This window comes from Dermacentor silvarum, chromosome 1, assembly GCF_013339745.2.
Source record: "Dermacentor silvarum isolate Dsil-2018 chromosome 1, BIME_Dsil_1.4, whole genome shotgun sequence".
NCBI classification, from domain to species: domain Eukaryota; kingdom Metazoa; phylum Arthropoda; class Arachnida; order Ixodida; family Ixodidae; genus Dermacentor; species Dermacentor silvarum.
This window is the reverse complement of record NC_051154.1, coordinates 40,531,799-40,552,095: the sequence shown is the minus strand read 5'-3', so window position 1 is coordinate 40,552,095 and position 20,297 is coordinate 40,531,799. Positions and strand designations below refer to the sequence as shown.

The 20,297-nt window shown below is 48.3% G+C and overlaps 1 protein-coding gene across 1 annotated transcript; it reads left to right on the top strand.

Annotated features, from left to right (window-relative positions):
* The first annotated feature begins 752 nt into the window (after window positions 1-752).
* On the top strand, window positions 753-1,832 carry LOC119436423 (WAS/WASL-interacting protein family member 1-like). Its single transcript, XM_037703303.1, has one exon. The coding sequence runs from the start codon at window positions 753-755 to the stop codon at window positions 1,830-1,832; it is 1,080 nt and encodes a 359-aa protein (XP_037559231.1).
* The last annotated feature ends 18,465 nt before the right edge of the window (window positions 1,833-20,297 follow it).

Below are 20,297 nucleotides of genomic sequence, written 5' to 3'. Positions count from 1 at the left end.
ATACCACAATTGAATTTTTATTTACATAGAGCTGGTCTCACGATGTCCCCCCTATGTCACAACTGTAAGGAAATTGAATCAATAGAACACTACTTTTTATCACGCAGACGATATTCATACCACAGAAAGTTATTACTGGAAGCTCCACTCTACAATATTGGATTAGGTTTAAACATACCAGTATTGTTATCATTTGGGGCCTCAGCACTAGGCTATAGTCACAGAGACGTGTGTTGCGCAGTAGTTCATTTTTTAACTGAAACAAAACGGTTACCCTGCTAATGATTGCATTTGTATTCTACACATCAGATGCATTCATAACACCTAAATTGGTTTCTCCAATTTGTTTTGTTAATATTACCTCCCCCTGGTTGTAACAGCTTTTCACTTTCACCTTTTCAGTTAGTCTGACTGCTCGCTCGCATGGTAATCCAGTTATTGCAACATCTGCCTTTTTTTTCTTTTACTTTGCGTTTCTTGTTTTCAAATATGAATTTTCTTTAGCATACCCACTGCCGCTCGATTCTTGGCCTATCCCACTTAGTGGGTGCGAGCCATGACATAGGTTCATCATCATCATCATCGTGGCCACTCGCACGCTCGAGCCAGCAGCTAGAAACGGGGCGGCCGACACTGAGCACCGGGAGGCTCAGTTCCATTTCGGACACCGGACACGACCCGTCCAAGTTGGTGCGCCCTCAAAAACCAGCCCTTCGCGCTGAGTGTCTCTCCGTCTCTGCCCCGGAGCCTGGATGAGGGACAGCGGAGCCCGCAAACGACGCCGGACGGTGGCCCCTGGACGAATCCCGCTGCACTGGGCCGCGCGGCCCACCCGCAGGCGTACGCTGTGGCCTCCGCGGTATCGTCCTCTGGTTTCACTCAACTTCGTGCCCTTCCAAGGAGGACGACCATCCGAGGAAACAGGAGCACGCGGTGGGCCCAGCATCTCTGCGAGAACGGACAAGACGTTGCCTTTTGAGTGGAATGGGTACACGTTCGACTGGTATACCTGCCGCGACCAAGGGAGCCGCCGCTGCTGCAGCTGTCAGCTGGCACGTGGCTATACTCCCGGCGAGCCACCCATTCCACCGCCACTGTTTGGCCGGCCCAGATCGTTCGTGTGGCATCAAACGTCCTCGCGCTCCCGGGGCCGCCGAGGAACGCGTCAAGTATTCCCTCGGAGGTCCCCCGCGCCGCCATGGACGCCGGGCCCACTCGCGCAGGACAGACCAGATCCGTACCCGGAAGCAGTAGGCAGCTCGCCGTCGCCGCCGAGGGCGCCACCTTCGTACCGGCCCAGGGACCATAACCCGAGAATTCCGCGAAAGGAGAACAAGGCGCCCGCGGGCCATATGCACTTGCCGCCTGTCCTGGCAATGGCGAACAAGCTGCCGTCGCCGACCACGACGACTCACGTGCCGGGCCACCCACCCGTCCCCGCTACGTTCAGGAACAAGAACTCCGCGGCAGTCGTCCCACTACCATCCTCGCTCAGGGCGGCCTTCGGAGCCGACGACTGCTGCGCATTGGCAGCCCTGTCGAAGAGAAACGAGGTGCCCGGCATAGTGTCGCCGATGAATCGGGCTTCCAGGAGCGGCGGCAAGTACAGGGCCGCCGGAGGTGGCAACATGACTGTGCGCCTGTCCCACCACGGTGGCCTTCCCGAGTCCGACGCGCTGGGGGCCAAACCCAAGAAGCCCCCGCGCATAAACAATTCTCCGTCGGAACGTTCAGGTGGCAACGCGCCACACACCAGCGGCAACATGCAAGGCGTTCGCCCGAGCGCCGCCGTTCGGGAACATCCCCCGGCATATATAGTTCGACGGTCCTGAAGGACTTCAATGCCGCCAACAAGCAGGACAACGCTCACGGCATGGCGAGCGACGTCGAGCAAGTGCTCTGGGTAACCAAGGGATCTGGACTTCCGCGTACGCTACAAGGCCGAAATCGTCGGCAGCAACATTATCGTCACCAAGGAAGAACCGAGTCCAGAAAAGAAGTCCGACACGGAACCCGCGGCCGCAGCGGCCACTGAATAGAAGGCGACACCGTCGCAGAAGTCCGCTAGCCCCGGACATTCATTAAACGTATTTAGAATTTCTGTGAAATGGCTCTCTTGTCTAATACGAGGTGTGTCGGGAGTGATAATTGCGCTACGAGGAGCATGCAGGATCTACAACCGGTGTAATAGCAACACCTCCTTCGAACCATTTTTAGGCATGGAGGAAGGAAAAAGGAGGGAGCCTACCGCAACGCGATTGACGCCGACTGTGGTGGCCCAACACGTGGTGAAAACGTCAGAGCACGGAGGATACGCCGGAGCGCGCGGTAGGTTTTAGTATTCCCGGTTGATATTTTTGTTTTTTTCAATGCCCATTCGAAACCATTTGAAACTCTTGAAATAAACAAAAAGAAGGGAAAAAAAGCAAAGCAAGGAAAAATCCTTTCCTTCCTGCATGTGAGCAGCTGCAGGCCGCGCGCGCACCGAATAAGAACTATACAGGTAACCAAACGTCTCGGCAAATCTCGATTCTTCGTGATCCCGACGCAAGAGGTCACGTGTTGGGCCACCACTGCTGGATACACGAAGCGTTCGCTTGCCGAGGCTGGCTGCCTGACGTAATGCTCCCTTCTATATTTTTCCTTCCTTGTTTTAAGGCTGCGAGTCATGTGACGTGACGTCGGCCGCGTCGCGGCCCGTCGGCCCACCAAATACACATTGGAACTTTATCGGGAATCACTGTGAACATAATTAGGTTTGTATTGCGTTCTAGGTTGTGGGCTAACTGTGTCCCGGTATAGTTTTTTGGCACAAAAAGCCGCACTAGTTGCAACGTGAATGCACGTTAGGAATAAATGAGAAGGAAAACTCCAACCAAAATTTATTTTAAAAAACCCGAAGTTTCGGAGCCCGACCGGCTCCTTCTTCAGGGGTGAGATGGCGTGAGGCGTAGCCGTGTTTAGATGCGTTTTTGGTGCTTTTACAGGCGCGGAGACACTTTTAAAAGCGTATCTTTATATGTCTAGGCGAAATCTATACAGAAAACTACCATCAACAGCATTGGCTCGAGCGTCGTCTTCTTCCGCAGCTGGCTCGTTGGCTCGTGCTCGTGCTCGTGCTCGGCACGCGCTCGTGCCACTGCTCCCGCGTTCGTTGTCTTCGTCTGCTTCCACAGCTAGCTGCGTTGCCGCTAATCATTCCAGCGTAGAATTTCACTTCTCTTCTGTCGTTATTACTCTTTGGCGCAACGCAGGCAGCGACGCACAAATCGAAGCAAGCCTTCAGGAAGCAATTAATACAGTACAAAACTTTTTAAAGCCCACGGGCCTCAGACTCTCAGCAGCTAAGTCCGAGTTGCTGCTTCTGCCACCGCTACACGGCCGCAACAACGGCGAACCAACTATACACCTCTCCACAACGGACGGCTCGGATATCCCGATAGTGTCGTCGGTTCGAATTCTGGGCGTTACCCTGCAGGAGAATGGCAAAAACGACTTAACAGTCGCACATCTCATCAAAAAAGCTGATGCAGTCATTCACCTCGCCCGACGCGTCGCTAATAGACACGCGGGACTCACAGAAGAGAGCTTACTACGCATCTTTCACGCGTTCTTAATGTGCCACGTTCACTACGTTGCCTGCGCTCACCCGTGGAGCAAAGGCGATGAAACTAAAGTGGACAACCTCATCCGCAAATGCACGAAACGAATACTTGGTCTACCCATGACGGCAAGCACGCAGCGCCTGCTAGGCCTTGGGGTACACAATACGTTCAAAGAAATCACAGAAGCACAAAGAATGTCCCAGCTCATACGCCTGTCCTCGACAGCTGCGGGCCGGGACCTCCTCTCACACATAAGTCTTCCTATCCCAACTCAAGTCAATGACCCAACACCATTACCGCAACACCTTCGTGCTAAAATCACAGTACTACCCTTCCCCAGGAATATGCACCCGGTGCATAATCAGACTCGAAGAAGGGCACGCGCTCAAGCCTTACTAAAAGCGGCCACCCTACACGCGACAGACGTGGCTTTCGTAGATGCCGCTAAATACGCAGACAAACCCTACTTTGCGGCTGCGGCGGTCGCCCCAGACGGGACAGCCCTTAATGAATGCTCTTACCATACAAACAAAGAAAGCCTGCGAGGCCGAACAAGTGGCTATTGCCCTTGCTCTAGCCCTCCCTCAGCGCGACACAATATTTACCGACTCCAAACCCGCTGCACTGGCATACCGCCGCGGTACACTATGCCAGGCGGCCTTAAGCATTCTAGCTTCCGCTCAAATAAACGAAGACAAGCACATCCACTGGTTTCCGGGGCATGAAGGCCTCAACGTTCAACCAGGGGTCCCCAACGGCAATGAGCTGGCCCATAACCTCGCGCGAGATCTTACGCGCCGCGCGGGGACGCGGGCCGGCTCACCGACCGGGAGCCCCAACACGCACCCGGAGCCACTCCTCTCCTATCACGAGATTTGCTCGCACTATAAGTTATCGAGAAAGGAATTCCCTTCACCTCACCCAACACTAAATAAAGCACAACAATTAACGCTTAGATCGCTGCAAACGCACAGTTACCCCAACCCCTATATATGCAGCAAATACCTCCCAGATATAAGGCCAGAATGTCCTAAATGCCAAAATCCAAAGTGCGACTTAGATCACATGCTGTGGCAGTGTCCCGCGCTAAACGCTTGCTTCGGGTCTCCTGCCACCGAGGACGACTGGATCAACCACCTCAGGAGCCCCGACAGGGCCCTTCAACACCAGGCCGTCCAGAAGGCCCAACAGGTGGCTGGCGAGCTCCGACTCCCAGTCCCCACATGGGTGGAGCCACCGGGCCGGCCCCCGTAAGGGGTGCCCAGGCCCCTTCAGGACCATTAATAAAGTTAATTCTCTCTCTCTCTCTCTTCTGTCGTCGTAATGGGGAGGCCGAATTTACGGGGGTATGAGCCATTGCTTAAGGGGGTATGAGTAATTCATTGTCTTGCATAACGGACAGATTTAATTTTGAAGCAATTCAATTTCGAAGAATCGCAAGCGGCAATGGCGGACGAATGCTGCTAACCACGCCGCCGAGCAAACTCTAGGCATCGAACGCAAGCGAGAATGGCGGACTTCGGGCATACCGCCAGTGACGTCGAATTCTCTCCGTCGCAGCCGAACGTGTGTGTACACAACCTCATAATTGAGAAATACTTTAATGAACCCTCGGAATTAACCCAGTGATAAACACCGCGGGGCCACACGCTTCAGCTTCGCTGGTTAACCATCTTCACGCAGTGGAAGGGCCTACGAATTTTTTCTCTCTTGTTATCAAAATAAAGTTCACACTTTGTTCAAAGAGGATCATGCACAGTTGGATGCTTAGACGCTCACCGACCTTTCCAGATAACGCCTCCGATCTTCACTGAGACCGACAGAGTACACGGGCAGAGAAGCATCATCTTACGCTTCATTAAAAGCATAAATCAGTATGTCCATTGGTATTCTAACCAACTCATCTGAGTGGAGTAAGCTTCCGTCGCTTTCAGTTGGCTCACAGTTTATATACATAGTATAACCGGCTCAACACGGAATGAGACGCGTGGGATAGACGCCACAGATGCAGGCAATAGTCTGCATATTTATGTATTCTTTTGCGTGGCTGCAGACTTTACCGTTGGAATTATTCAGCATAACATCATCAGTTATATCGCCAGGTATATAGCGCTCAACTAGCGTCTGAAAACACAACCAAAAAGTTCCAGCTTCTGAAAAAGTGCAGGGTGTGGCCGATATTTGAGAGCGAAAACCGATTACCTCATATTATAACGCAGGGCGTTCATACTAACTTCGCGATGCAGGTTATCAAATACATATTTTTAACCTCCTTCAATAAAGCTATCGTTTGTATCAATAACAGCCTCAATACGGTTGAAGCCCCGATGTTATACGACCTTGTTCTCCACAAAATCCACTATAGCGTAGAGTGAGTATTTCAGGTTGATCTCTGTGGCTTTCCTTCACTTTTCGTTCTTCGCCTCATACCAGGCACTTGACAGTATATCATCATCATCATCATCATCATCATCATCATCATCATCATCATCATCAGCCTATATTTATGTCCACTGCAGGATGAAGGCCTCTCCCTGCGATCTCCAATTACCCCTGTCTTGCGCTAGCGTATTCCAACTTGCGCCTGCGAATTTCCTAACCTCATCATCCCACCTGACTTTCTGCCGTCCTCGACTGCGCTTCCCTTCTCTTGGTATCCATTCTGTAACCCTAATGGTCCACCGGTTATCCATCCTACGCATTACATGGCCTGCCCAGCTCCATTTCTTCCGCTTAATGCCAACTAGAATATCGTCTACCCCAGTTTGTTCTCTGATCCACACCGCTCTCTTCCTGTCTCTTAACGTTACTCCTAATATTTTTCGTTCCATCGCTGTTTGTGCGGTCCTTAACTTGTTCTCGAGCTTCTTTGTTAACCTCCAAGTTTCTGCCCCATATGTTAGCACCGGTAGAATGCAATGATTGTACACTTTTCTTTTCAACGACAGTGGTAAGCTCTCAGTCAGGATTTGGCAATGCCTTCCGTATGCACTCCAACCCAATTTTATTCTTCTGTAAATTTCTTTCTCATGATCAGGGTCCCCTGTGAGTAATCGACCTAGATAAACATATTCCTTTACAGACTCTAGAGGCTGACTGGCAATCCTGAATTCTTGTTCCCTTGCCAGGCTATTGAACATTATCTTTGTCTTCTGCATATTCATCTTCAACCCAATTCTTGCACTTTCTCGATGAAGGTCCTCAATCATTTGTTGTAATTCCTCTCCATTGTTGCTCAATAGGACAATGTCATCTGCAAACCGAAGGTTGCTGAGATATTCGCCGTCGATCCTCACTCCTAATCCTTCCCAGTCTAAGAGCTTGAATACTTCTTCTAAGCATGCAGTGAATAGCATTGGAGAGATTGTGTCTACTTGCCTGACTCCTTTCTTGATAGGTATCTTTCTACTTTTCTTGTGGAGAACCAAGGTAGCTGTGGAATCCTTGTAGATATTTGTTAAGATATTCACGTATGCCTCCTCTACTCCTTGATTACGCAATGCCTCTATGACTGCTGGTATCTCTACTGAATCGAATGCCTTTTCATAATCTATGAAAGCCATATAGAGAGGTTGATTGTACTCCGCAGATTTCTCGATTACCTGATTCATGGCATGGATATGGTCCATCGTAGAATATCCCTTCCTGAAGTCAGCCTGACAGTATATAGGAGGTTCCTAATTATAGCCTCGTTTCGGGCCTCTTCAATAAAAAAAAAGTGACCGAAGGTATGAGATCGAACTTATGGGCCTCCCAACACAATAGCCCAATGCTACAACCATTAGACCACCATCGCACGCACCCTTTTCTCCTGCCAACACCAACGATATAGTTCTTTGAGACGAATGGCACGTGCGTCACACAGGCGAAAGCATGGGCGCGTCGTCAGCGTGAGTCCCGTAAAATATATAGCGACGGGCTGTTTATAAAGGCGAGAGGGGGCCAGTTTCTGTCATACTTTCGTCGTGCTAGTCATATATATAGTTTACTTACTTTATCTACTAAAGTTAATAGAGGTAACTGTGGCGATGCTATATGTATCGCTCAGCTGCCATATGGCAATAATGACTGGTACGTGGATATACGTATGCTTGTGGCTTTTTTTTTTTTCTACGCTTTATCTGTATTTATCGGCCCAAATTTCTGACCAAGCGTGTTTTTCTAAACGCGCAAGGCAATAATACTCTGCGGACATGTATAAACATTGCAATTTGTGGTATTTATAACGCAATTTTCTGTTGAAAGTGAGCAACTTGCAAATCCAGAAAGCCGTTTACAGCCACAAAGACTAAGTTTAGGCTAGTGCTATAGTACAGTCTTGTTTAGGTAAATCAATATATTAACCAGCATTCGCGTGCTAGCTGGCTGAACCGCCATGCTTGCCGCTCCCCGTAGGCACTATGTAGTTACAGTTCATTAGTACTACAGTAATATCACCGGTGTTTTTGCACTTGTAGCGGACAGACGTAAACGTTACGTCCGCAACGATAAGTGAGATCAAAACAGAAAAAGTAAAAACATAAAGGAAAAAAAAAAAGCAGAGTATAGTCGCACTGACAAGAAATGCAGGTAAGAGGGAAAGTATAGCACATAGTCGCACTATATAGTTAGATACAGTTGCGTTTACACAGCCGCCTATATGGTCGCTGTCGACTATTGACTGGTTCCTGCCGCCTCGTCGGCTGCCGTTTTACAGCGGTCGAGGGCGTCGCTTAGTCAAAGCGACTGGCGCTGACTGCACCAACCAAGAGGCGTCTTCAAGTCCGAGTGCCTCCGGCGGAGGCGTCTTCGGACGGCGAATGCCGAGTTGTTCACATTGTATCACAATATGCATACAATTGTTTCCTCCGCTTTATCACATGCTCGACACAACACGCTGCATGCCACTTGTGTTTTACAGCGGCCGTGACACTGCATACACTTCCACAAACACGTTGCTCCATCTGCTAACGCTTTGCAGAACCCTATAGACGATGCTGGATATAGCCGCCTATACCTGCAGAATGCGTCGCATAACATTGATTGACACAGCGCGTGAAACCTGCATATTTTTCAAATACCATTTTATTGTCATATCACTGCAGAACACTGTAGCCATTGCAGCTGCTATACCATATTAACACAGCAAGCTGGGCGAGTTGGTAACTGAACATGTTCTTAGGGGTGGGCAGCGCTACCCGGACGACGGACAAAGGAAGTTTCGTATCGTTTACTTCGTATCGTATCGTATCAGCGCTCATATTGTCTACTTCCTTTGTCTTTCGTCCGGGTAGCGCTGCCCACTCCCAAGAACCGTGTCGACGGGAAAAACTATAGCGATGTTTTTTTTTCTGTTTTTTTTTCATCAGCTGATACGCAACATACACTTTAGTAAATGATACAAAATAACGAGATAACGCAAAGATGAAGCATACAAATAGCATAAACCATGACACATCAATAACACATCCAACGCACAAGTTGGAATCTATGCGAAGCCAAGTTTTAGCGAAGCGGTTAATTAAATGCTTTACCACTAACGGCGATGCGTACAATTTTGTTTACTTTCACGCTATACAACGAGTAATCTCAAGGAATGTTTACGTTTATCCACCACAAAGGCCACAACTTTATTGTCACGCAATTTTTATGTTTATGCACTGCATCGTTCACAAGCTATGCCGAAATACAAACTCCAAATCAGCCGAATGCATACGGTGTGAGACGTCTACGCAGCGATGCCTTGAGGACGAAGGCGATGTATGATACTTGCAGAGTCGCAGGCGTTAAGAAGGTGCACGTTAAAGAACTCCAGGTGGTCCAAATTAATCCGGAGTCTCCCACTACGGCGTGCCTCATAATAAAATGGTGGTTTTGGCACGTAAAACCCCATAATAGTTTTTTTTTTAATTCCCAATGGCTGCGATGCCACGTCACGTGCTCTCCGCTCACGGAGCAGAGCGGGCGAATAGGAACACCTGCTGCCGCTCTAGCTTGACAGGTGTTGCGTGAGGCGAGGGGCATCGCCGCGACATCACGCCACGACGTAACACGATGTCATTAGGCAGAGTGCACAGGTCTGCCATCTAGGAGGCGTTGGTTTACTCGGGGTGCATGCTCTAAATGGCGTAGTTTGTTGGCATATAGACACTGTGATGTTGAAAGCCGATCTGTGCATGAATACTTTGTGGAAATTGTTGTCAAAGTACGGATGTGTATAAGACAATTGACTGTGATGTAAATGCTGGATGCTTTAAAGCAGATAAAACGAGTGTGATCTGTGATCACAAACACCTTTTTAGGCTTGCTTGTAGCCAAGCTGGAAATTTTAAAAAAAGTTTCATATGAAGCTTTTCAGATGGGTGTTAACAAAACTCTGGAAAATAATTAACAGCCACCAAGAGTCCAACACGTACAGTACCGAATGAATAGGAACACAAAGTGTCCAATCGTATTTACCCGTGCTGGTCTTGTGCCGGACGATCTCGGTGTAGCTCGAAGTAAATCTCGAAGGACGAACTTCTTCCGGAAATGCAGACGCTCGAGGAACTCGTCGGTTAGCTTGCCGGGGAATCCCCGTCTTCTGCAGACGGTCAGTCTACACGTCACATCTCTTCACCGTCGCGGTCAGATCCCCGTACAACGCTTTCATCGCCTTCGCCGGCGTATCTCGAACTTTATGATGGATTCGGGATCCCATAGCATGAACAAAGCCTGGGAATCTTCTAGACATTTCTCGCGTCTTCGGACGCGGCCGCCGAAGAGCCATCGAGGAGGGTGGTGACTCATCCGTAGGCGCCCGCCGGATTGTCGTCCTCCTTCTCTCTTTCTCTGCTCCCGTGCGCGGAGTCTGAGAGGGTGTTTCGGCGCTCTCTCTCTCTCTCGATACCGTAACCTTCGCGTATCTTGTCGAAGCTTCTAGTCTCCGTTGATCGCGTCCGCTGTCTGTGGCGTATGCACTCTCTCCCTCTGTCGAAGCTGCCGCGGAGCCGACGTGCTCCTCCGCTGGCTTGTGTGGCACGCGACGCGCGCTTTGATTTAGCGCACTTCTGTGACAGGTATATTTCTCTTTACTTGCTTTGCAACGCAGTGCTCAAGTGTGAGTGTGGCCAATGGTGCGACGCGCTGTACACGGGGAAATACGATCGAGGCTCCGCAAGAATTAGGTGCGCAAATCACCGATGAGAGTACACCGCTGCCCATATCCTTATCGCCATGCAAGAATCGAGTTGTCTGCGTCATTTACGACTGCGCAATAGTGTCGTTACGCATTGCCGCAACTGAAGCGATAGAGGTGTAAGATTACACAAGCTGAAGTTATTCATTAAATTGTGAATTACCTTACCATATCATGCCATTTAGAAATGCCGCTATGATGCAGTATTTGTTTTTGAGCGGCATGAAATAACGGCGATTAATGAGAGATTGCAGTGATACGGCACGACGTTTAATGAAATCCATAATCGGTGTGCATCGACAGGCTATCCAAAATTAGACCACTTTCGTTGATAACATTCTAAAACAATTATTAATGTGATACGGTTATCACTAACTTTAATTACAACATATATATATATATATAATAAAAAATTCGTCGGCCCTTTCACTCCATGAAGATGGTTAACCAGCTAAGCTGAAACGTGCGGCCCCAGTGTTTATTACTGGGTTAATCCCGAGGGTTCATTAAAGTATTTCTCAATTATGGGGTTACACACACGTTCGGATGCGACGGAGAGAACGACGTCACTGACTGTAAGGCCGCAGTCCGCCGTTGTCGCTTCCGTTCGATGTCTCGAGTTTGCTCGGCGGCGTGGTTAGCAGCATTCGCCCGCGATTCTTCGAAATTAAATTGCTTCAAAATTGAATCTGTCCGTTACGCGAGACAATGAATTGCTCATATCCTCTTAACCAATGGCTCATACCCCCGTAAACGCGGCCTCCCCATTACGACGACAGAAGAGAAGTGAAATTCTACGCTGCAGTGATGAGCGGCAACGCAGCCGGCTGTGGAAGCAGACGACGACGACGAACGCGGGAGGATCGGCACAAGCGTGTGCCGAGCACGAGCGAACGAGCCAGCTGCGGAAGAAGACGACGACGCTCAAGACAATGTTGATGATGATAGTTTTCTGTACACAGGCGATTTCGCCTAGGCATGTAAAGATTCGCTTTAAAAATACATTGTTGTCGCGAGGCTTGACATAAAGGTAAATGACGCCTAAGTGTCAGGACCCCTTAATTATATTATCAGTTAAGCTTCTCGAAAAAAAAAATCAAGCAGTGTAAAGAGTTACTGCTAGTTTCACGCAAGCCACTGGCTAAAATACTACTACTACTACTACTACTACTACTACTACTACTACTACTACTACTAATAATAATAATAATAATAATAATAATAATAATAATAATAATAATAATAATAATAATAATACGGTGTAGAAGGTCGTCGACACTCTTTCGGAGGGAAGCAGGCGAATCAACCAGGCGAGCGTGTCGGCACGCACCTTCTCGTGTTCGAGGCCTTCCCCTTTCGTTCGGCGAGCAAATCAGTTGCAATCATCTAATTGTTGTAATTAAACAGCGAGTTTGAAATCAGCTACAAATAAACCGTCATTTGTCCCGAATGCCTTGCTGTGGCGATCTGTAAAAGTGGGCGGGTTACTATAGCTAGGCTACGATTCTTGAAGATCCGGCATTAAACTGTAAAAATGTGGTCAGGCACCACTGTCACACGTGACGAACCACTCATCGACTTTCGATTCGCTCTATAAGGTCACGTCGAGCTTGCCACGATAGTTGCTGATGGCTCTGAAGGCGTTACGATAGACAAGCTTATTTGATTAGAATCCATTAGTTGTAGTATACGGATTATGAAAATGGTTCAAGCTCACCACACGTGCGCGCGCTAACTCCATATAGCCCTCACTTCAGGCTTCGTTCTGGTCCCATCGGAAATCCCATGTGCTTTATATACTCGGGTCGCTGGTCATTTACTCTTCTGTGTGCGCACCACGTGGGGTGCCCGGAGTATCGACTAGAGTTGCTGTATATGGCTCCCTAAAGGGAGCCTATATATACAGTAACTCCAGTCGATCCCGCAGGCCCCGCATAATTACTCCTAAAGTTTGCTGTCGCAGTAAGCTTTGGAAACCTTTCGGGTACGGTCACGCTAGCGGCAAAAAACGCGCGCGTCATGCCGCGAGCGGCATGTTGCCGCGCGTCAGCGCCTTGCCGCGAGTCCACCGTGGCAAGCGCGTCTCGCCGCGCGGCAGCGCGATAAGATCTCGCGCGCTCTCGGAACGCTGAATCACCGTGAGCAGAAAGGGTACGATCGGACAGCGTCCACAAATCCCTCCATGGAACCGCGAGAGACGACGGTCGTCGATTGGAAAGCCGGCGCGGAGCGGCGGCGGTCCGGTTGCCATGGCTCCGTGACGTCACCCTCGTCGCTCTTGATTGGTTCTTCATCTCGCCGCACGCGGCAATCTCGAACCCATTTCGCGCGGCACGCCGCAAAACCCCCTATTCCTGCCGCTTTTGCGGCGCGTGGCATGACGCGTTGCCGCGCGTTCTTGACGCGCGTTTTTGCCGCGTGTTTTTGCCGCTAGCGTGGCCGTACCCTTACACGGCGTTTATCGTGCAGAACTCACTTGTCAGTTATTCTATACATTAGTTAGAATTCGATGTTGAAAACATCGATTTTGAAACGAGCAATTCTCTCAAAAAAAGAAAAAAAAAAAAGAAAGACCACCCAAGCACTCCATACAGATCGTTAACCAGCGAAGCTGAAACGTGCGGCCCCTTTGTTTATCACTGGGTTAATTCCGACAGTTCATTGAAGTATTTCTCAGTTATTGGTTACGTATTTGTGTTTCTTAATGAGGCTACACACACGTTCGGCTGCGACGAAGAGAACGACGTCACTGACGGTATGCCCGCCGTCATTTTTTTTTCTTCGTTTCACCTAGCCATATATAAGGCTTCGCTTTAAGGAAAAAAAAAAAAGGGGGGGGGGGGGGGGTGCTTCATCTTGTGAGCAAGCGCGGCATTGCGTGGACATTTCTATAGATTGCGTCGCAGGTGGATTCCCAACAGTTGGTATAGTGTAAATTAACTGCGACAAAATTTAGTTGTCTCTGTTTCCTTCCAATCTCGTTCTTCGAAATCTTCTAGATGGCTTGAGATACGCGGCTCACTGAACCTGTACCTGCTATATATATCAAGAACACCAAAGCAAGGTTAATGAAGCCTCTCAAACGCCGCGTTCATGCAGAGCCGCGTATCTCAAGGCAAGACATCCAAAAGATTTCGAAGCACGAGATTCGAAGGAGAGAGAGACAGAGAACTAAATTTTGTCGCAGTTAATTTACGCCCACCAATCGAAATGAGATATTTCCCCGCTATACACCACGCTGCACACTTGAAATCCAGGCGCAGTGGCGAAATCGCGAGGAAATCTTTTTGCGCTTTTCGAGCACAAAATACTTTTTCGGTCGGCTCTGGCCAACCAAATATAGAGAGCCGCAATGCGAGTTTCCTTGCGCGAGCGGTGTGGAGAAGATTAATTAAGCGAACCCATATTCAAGGTGCATGCGAAGCCGAGCAGCATGCCGCGCGGAATTATACCAGACAGCGAGCCGGAGCAATATCGTCCTTCTCGAGCTGACGAATCGACAGTTACGCGCGACGATGTCTCTTTGTTTCTTGTTGTTTGCTTATTTTGTTCTTTTCTTTTTCCTTTCCGGGCGTCTTCGCGAACGCGCACGACGGCCACCGATTCTTATTAAAAGCGGGCGCCGTAATACATGTTTGAAAAGAAAGCAGACCGTCCTCGTGCGCTCTTCGCTATACCTTGAGAGGTCAGTGGCCGCGCGTTTTATTTGGCCATTACAACTTAGCGAGGGGAAGAAGAGAAAAAAAAATCAAGAGAGAAAGAAACGGAGGAGGACGAGAGAACAACGGTCGGCTCTTTGCTACGACATCGCGCAGTTATCGTGGGATGCTCTCGGAACCTGAATTCAATAGCGTCGAGGAAGCTTCCGCGTTCGACGCGCTCGCGCGGCTGTGAGGGGAAAAAAGCGCGTCCCGAGTTGGGCGCAGTTCAGCGCAGCGCAAACGTCGGCTCACCGGAGGACCAGCGGGCAAAGGGCTGACCGTCAAACACAGGTTCTCGCATTGCCCGGATCTGTGGGGACTTCTCTTCTTCAACCATTCGCTATATAGCCGTTTAACTGTTAGCGGTTGCTGAGTGGCACTACGCAGCTACTATTGGGTTTGTTGGAATGGAGTATTGTAATTCCCGTCTGTATTCAACTTTCAGTACCAGAAAACCAAAGAAACAGCTAAGCATGAATGAATGAATGAATGAATGAATGAATGAATGAATGAATGAATGAATGAATGAATGATGAAGAGTGCACGCCTTGCTTTGGCTACGTCATCGTGTATGTGATCTCTACTCATGCTCTGATCAACAGTGGTCGTACAAGGAACGTCTCTTGCTGGAGCCAACGTTTCGACAAGGGGGCTTAATTGTCTTCGTCCGGGCAGTATAGTTGCTCTGACGAAGACAGGTCCCCTTGTCGAAACGTTGGTTTCGCACTGCCACATTCGAGGCACGTTGCGTGTATTCGCGGGTTTCTTTTACGCTCGGAAAAACACATTTATGTAGCACGTAGTGAGCAACGGAAAGCTGTATCGGGAGTTTTTCATGTTGTTCTACAGTTTTCTCATCGACCCTTTTCATCGAATTATACTACTTGAGAAGTTGATTAATTAATTAAGGCTAATTATGTGAATTAGGAGTAATGCATTTGCATATTGTTAAAGTTTGGCTAAAGTTACGTGGGACACCCTGTATAGTGACGTCATGCGCTGTCTTATATGTCAGCCTCTAGATTCCTCTGCATGCTATATACGCTGCAAAATCAAGCACACGTACCGGCAAACACAGGTAAGGTGCAAACTGCCGGACCTTTCCGATCTTGAGTCCAGCAACGCGCAACCGTATTGACCCTTTTCGCGACGATCCCGTGGGCGCTGCCATGTTTGATCACGTGGTGACGCTTCCATTTTGTGCGTGCGTGTGTGTGTGTGTGTGTGTGTGTGTGTGTGTGTGTGTGTGTGTGTGTGTGTGTGTGTGTGTGTGTGTGTGTGTGTGTGTGTGTGTGTGTGTGTGTGTGTGTGTGTGTGTGTGTGTGTGTGTGTGTGTGTGTGTGTGTGTGTGTGTGTGTGTGTGTGTGTGTGTGTGTGTGTGTGTGTGTGTGTGTGTGTGTGTGTGTGTGTGTGTGTGTGTGTGTGTGTGTGTGTGTGTGTGTGTGTGTGTGCAGTTTAGCCCGAAATCACTACATAAAGCCTGTATCGGCTCATGGATATCTCTAAAGCACAAATACGTTCTTAATGGCACAGCGCGCATGATTTTCTTCTATTTCTTATATTTGGCCTATACCCCGTTCTTGGACCACTGAGTATGTGCTGTGGGGTATACGTTTCATTGTGACTCAAGGGGTATAGAAGCCCTAAATGTATTTACGCATGTGTCGCACTTCCCTCTCCATGCACCTCTCCTCACCATTATTCCCTCAAAAAACATCAAACATCGTTTACGTCCTCGTGACATCTCTGCGTCGGTGCCTCACATTGTGCACCGGCATGAATTCTGTTTGCATATCGGCATATACAAGATGTTTCATTTTTAACTGCACCAAATTTTTAAAAATTGCCTGTGGCAGATAGCACAATTATAATCCTCGATCTAAACTACTCGATGAGGCGGCCATTACTTCCACGAGAAATCAAAACGCCTAATTAAATCATTAACATAACTACGCTAATTAACTTTTTAATTAAACATTTTATGGCACATCTTTCAATCTACGAATTATAGCTGCTGAGTTCGCAAGGCGTATCCACCTGGAACCTATTCTCAGGACTGAAACAGTTTCGAGATATTAATTTTCGATGTGTCCGACGAAGTGCATTGGTGTTCCAGTTACTTCTGTGCTTCAATGCATAAAACAGCGTTTTCCTAAAAAACTGCAGGACCAGTTTGAGCATGCCCTGCAAAAAAGAAAACGTCTGAAGCCAGACGCCGTTTTCTGTGGGTGGTAGGGGACTGAATGCACTGTTGAATGGCGTAAACTTTCCCTGCCGCTGATGCGATAATCGCAAAACTTTGTAAGATAGCTTTGTGGCGAAAGCCTAGTTTTATTGACTTGACTTGAATTCTGTCACTTCTAGGCTCCAAGAACCAGCACTCTTGCACTGTTGCCAGCAAACATTGGTCATCGATTCCCTTGTACGAAATAAATTTGATCTAGAAGCTCCTGCATCTTGAATCTTTTTATACATGCAGATTTACTGCTACGAAGCATCTGTTTAGTCTGCTATATAAATGAATCGTAAAAATAAGCTTTGCATAAAATGTGAACATTTGAAACGCGTTCAAGTCTACGTGTACATGCACCGCATATATCGAAAACGTGCACCTGCTGTGCACGACGGTTAGTGATAAATGACGTTCTGTTGACGGTCACTGACGTAAGTGCAGGCGCGATAGTTCTCTTCGCGTCGATCATTAATCGGCCGGTTTGGGCAGTCAAAATGCGCTCACATAATTGTCCACCCTACGTCTGTGAAGTTATCTTTAAACAACCTTTGAAACATTTCTTGCCTTCCGACCTCGGGGAAAAAACTTCATGTGCATGCTGAAAAATATTGCACCGCTTTTTGTTGCAAGGCACTGCGCGTTTGCACGCGAACTGAAAAGAGCAACATGAAAGACTCCCAATACAGCTTTTTGTTGCTCAGTACGTGCTACATAAAAATGTTTTTCCGAGCGTGAAAGAAGCCCGCGAATACACGCAAAGAGCCTCGAGCGACCAGTCGCGCGGCAATTCTGCGTGTATTCGCGGGCTCCTTTCACGCTCGGAAGAACACATTTATGTGGCACGTATTAAGCAACAGAAAGCCGCATCGGTAGTTTTTCATGTTGCTCTACAACTTTCTCATTGACACTTTGATAATTAGGACAGTACTTCTCGAGTTAGATAATTAACTACAATTACCTAATTAAATCTCAGTAACGAAAAAATTACTCTTGGCTACTCCACTGTACTGGAAACAATACGCAATAGGTTTGCTTCACGTAACGCCGTTCCTCTTTTTTAAAATCGTGCTGCGGGATAGCTGGGACACCCTGTATATTTACTAGAGCATGCGTTGACAAAAGTGACATGCGTATTCTAGGAAAAACATGAAGTCCGTGCAATTAATTGCGGACGCTCGGGCATATTCACTGGTGCTTGACTATAATACGTATCGTGGGAGCGCTGACGTGAATAGAGGTGAATGGTTGCACCCGTTGTGCCGACGACCAACTAAACCACCCGCCGCCGACTCGTCGCGTAATTCTCCTCGTTGTGTGCCTTGCGGTGCGCTAGCTGTGACGACGTGCCGCAGTGAGCGAGCGATTTTGCAAGGCGGAGCAGCAGTGTCTGTGTGTGTGTGTCTTTCGTTGTTGTGCGTCTTTCGTTGTGATCGTGGCCGTGCTAAGCGAGCGCGTATAGCGTCGTCGCCCATGGCGACTCGGCATCTTTCGTCGTCCGTGCCGCCGGGTTCGACCGCCGTGTTGCCAGCCAGTACCGTCAACGCCCCCGCAGAGGGAGGGGCAGTGTGGGAACGCTGACGTGAATAGTGGCATAAGAACCTACTGTGGACGAGGAAGGCGACGGAAGCGCGAGCGGTGGCGCGAGGAACGCGCGAGCTGCGGCTGCAGGCGCCCTTGGGCGCGGCCTGCCACAGCCTCCCACAGTATGCAAGATGTATTATGCGTGAAGAATATATATATTTTTTTGTTTTACTATTTGCATTGTTCCATTCATGGGCGGAACGTGTACACGTTATCCGATTTTATAAGATATACTGGGAATTTCAGTAAGATACTGAAAAGTCCGCTGTAACCGCGAGGCAGTCCCCCCCCCCCCCCCCCCCTCTTAATGTAAACCGCTTCAGAATTGACGCGCGAACACCATTTTTTAGTTATTTTTACTCTATAGGATGCCTAGTCCTCTCTCGTGGGCATCATCCTCTAATCGTACCCAAAATTAAACGACAAACGAAAACCCGCCAAAAACCATCAGCAATTTAACAAATGAGGAGGGTACATTAGGTTTAACGTCCCATGCAATGCAACTCTGGGGCTGTGAATAAAGCTGTAGTGACATCTTGCATCTGTAGCGGCATTCATTTGCGAGTATTTTAATCACGCGGGCATGGCATACGTTGAGGGACGAGTCGTTTACGAATATGCGCGTCGCGCGAGCCAAGAGCGTGTCTCATCTTTCGAGGGCGAGGTGCGGGTGGCGCTTGGAAGTTCAGTTGTCGCAGTGGTTAATTATTAGACTTCTTCCGAAATGTGAGGGCTGCCCCTTCGTCACGGAATGGAGGGCAAAAGAAAAGAACATCCGGGAGATGACATGTTCCTCTCCACGGAGTACTCCACGCTCAGCAATCGTTTTATACGAGGTCGTTCCTGTTCCACATGTGCGAACACAGTTTTCGAGTCGCGCACAAAGTGCTATCGGATTTCTTTCTTTCTTTCTTCTTCCTTTCTTTCTTTCTTTCTTCTTTCTTTCTTTCTTTCTTTCTTTCTTTCTTTCTTTCTTTCTTTCTTTCTTTCTTTCTCAATGAAACAATCTTGCGTTGCGGGTCCAACTCTCGACGCCATTCCAACTACACGACACAAAACCAGCCATCTACGTATATCCTGATTACGGAACATATTTTTTTTCTATTGGTAAACATATTTGTTTTCTATTGGTACCGTAGACATTCTTCAGGGATGTGTCTTAAGCCACACCTATTCATCCTGTTGATGATAGGCTACTCCTAAATCTTTCTCGCTTGCACCTCAATCTTCTTGTTTAGACTGGATACGTAATTTCTTGACTAACAACAGTTCGTACCTCCTCGATCCTCTAAAAGATCCGTTCTCTCCGGAGTGCGCCAAGGCACAGTTCTGGGGCCCCTTCTCTTTATTATATATACTAATGATTTACCGGCTAATCTTTCTTCTAACATCTGCCTTTTTGCTGACGGCTGTGTCATTTATCGCCCAATACTTACTGGTACCGGCAACCGCGCATTGCAAGATGATCTTGAGAAAGCTACCACTTGGTGCCACATATGGCTATAGTGTCACTGAACACTACAAAGAGTTTACTGGTACCTTTTTATCGGCGGAAGCTTCACCATACTCCGAAGTACGTTCTATTCTACGTTCTATTATAATCTGTGGAGTCATGCAAGTACCTTGGCCTTACACTTTCAAATAACCTTTCTTGGTCTTTTCGTATTAGGACCTCACTAACGAAGCCAATCGCACGCGTGTCAGACCTAAGCTAGAATACGCACGCTCCGTTTGGGACCCACACCAAGCCGCCCTTTCTAACACTCCAGAAGCAGTTCAAAATCGTGCAGCTTGTTTTATTTATTCTGATTATTCATACCACACTAGTCTCTCTCAGCTAAAATTAAAAGCAGGAATTCCCAATCTAGATATATAGCGTCATGTTCTTAGTCTGTGTCTTTATCACAAATTTTATCATTCTGCTCCTACTACTTCATCCATCATTCCAGCGCACGGTCAATCTTGCCGATTACGTCACGAAAAACCTGTGTGCCCTCCGCCTGCCCGGACCACTGCCGCAC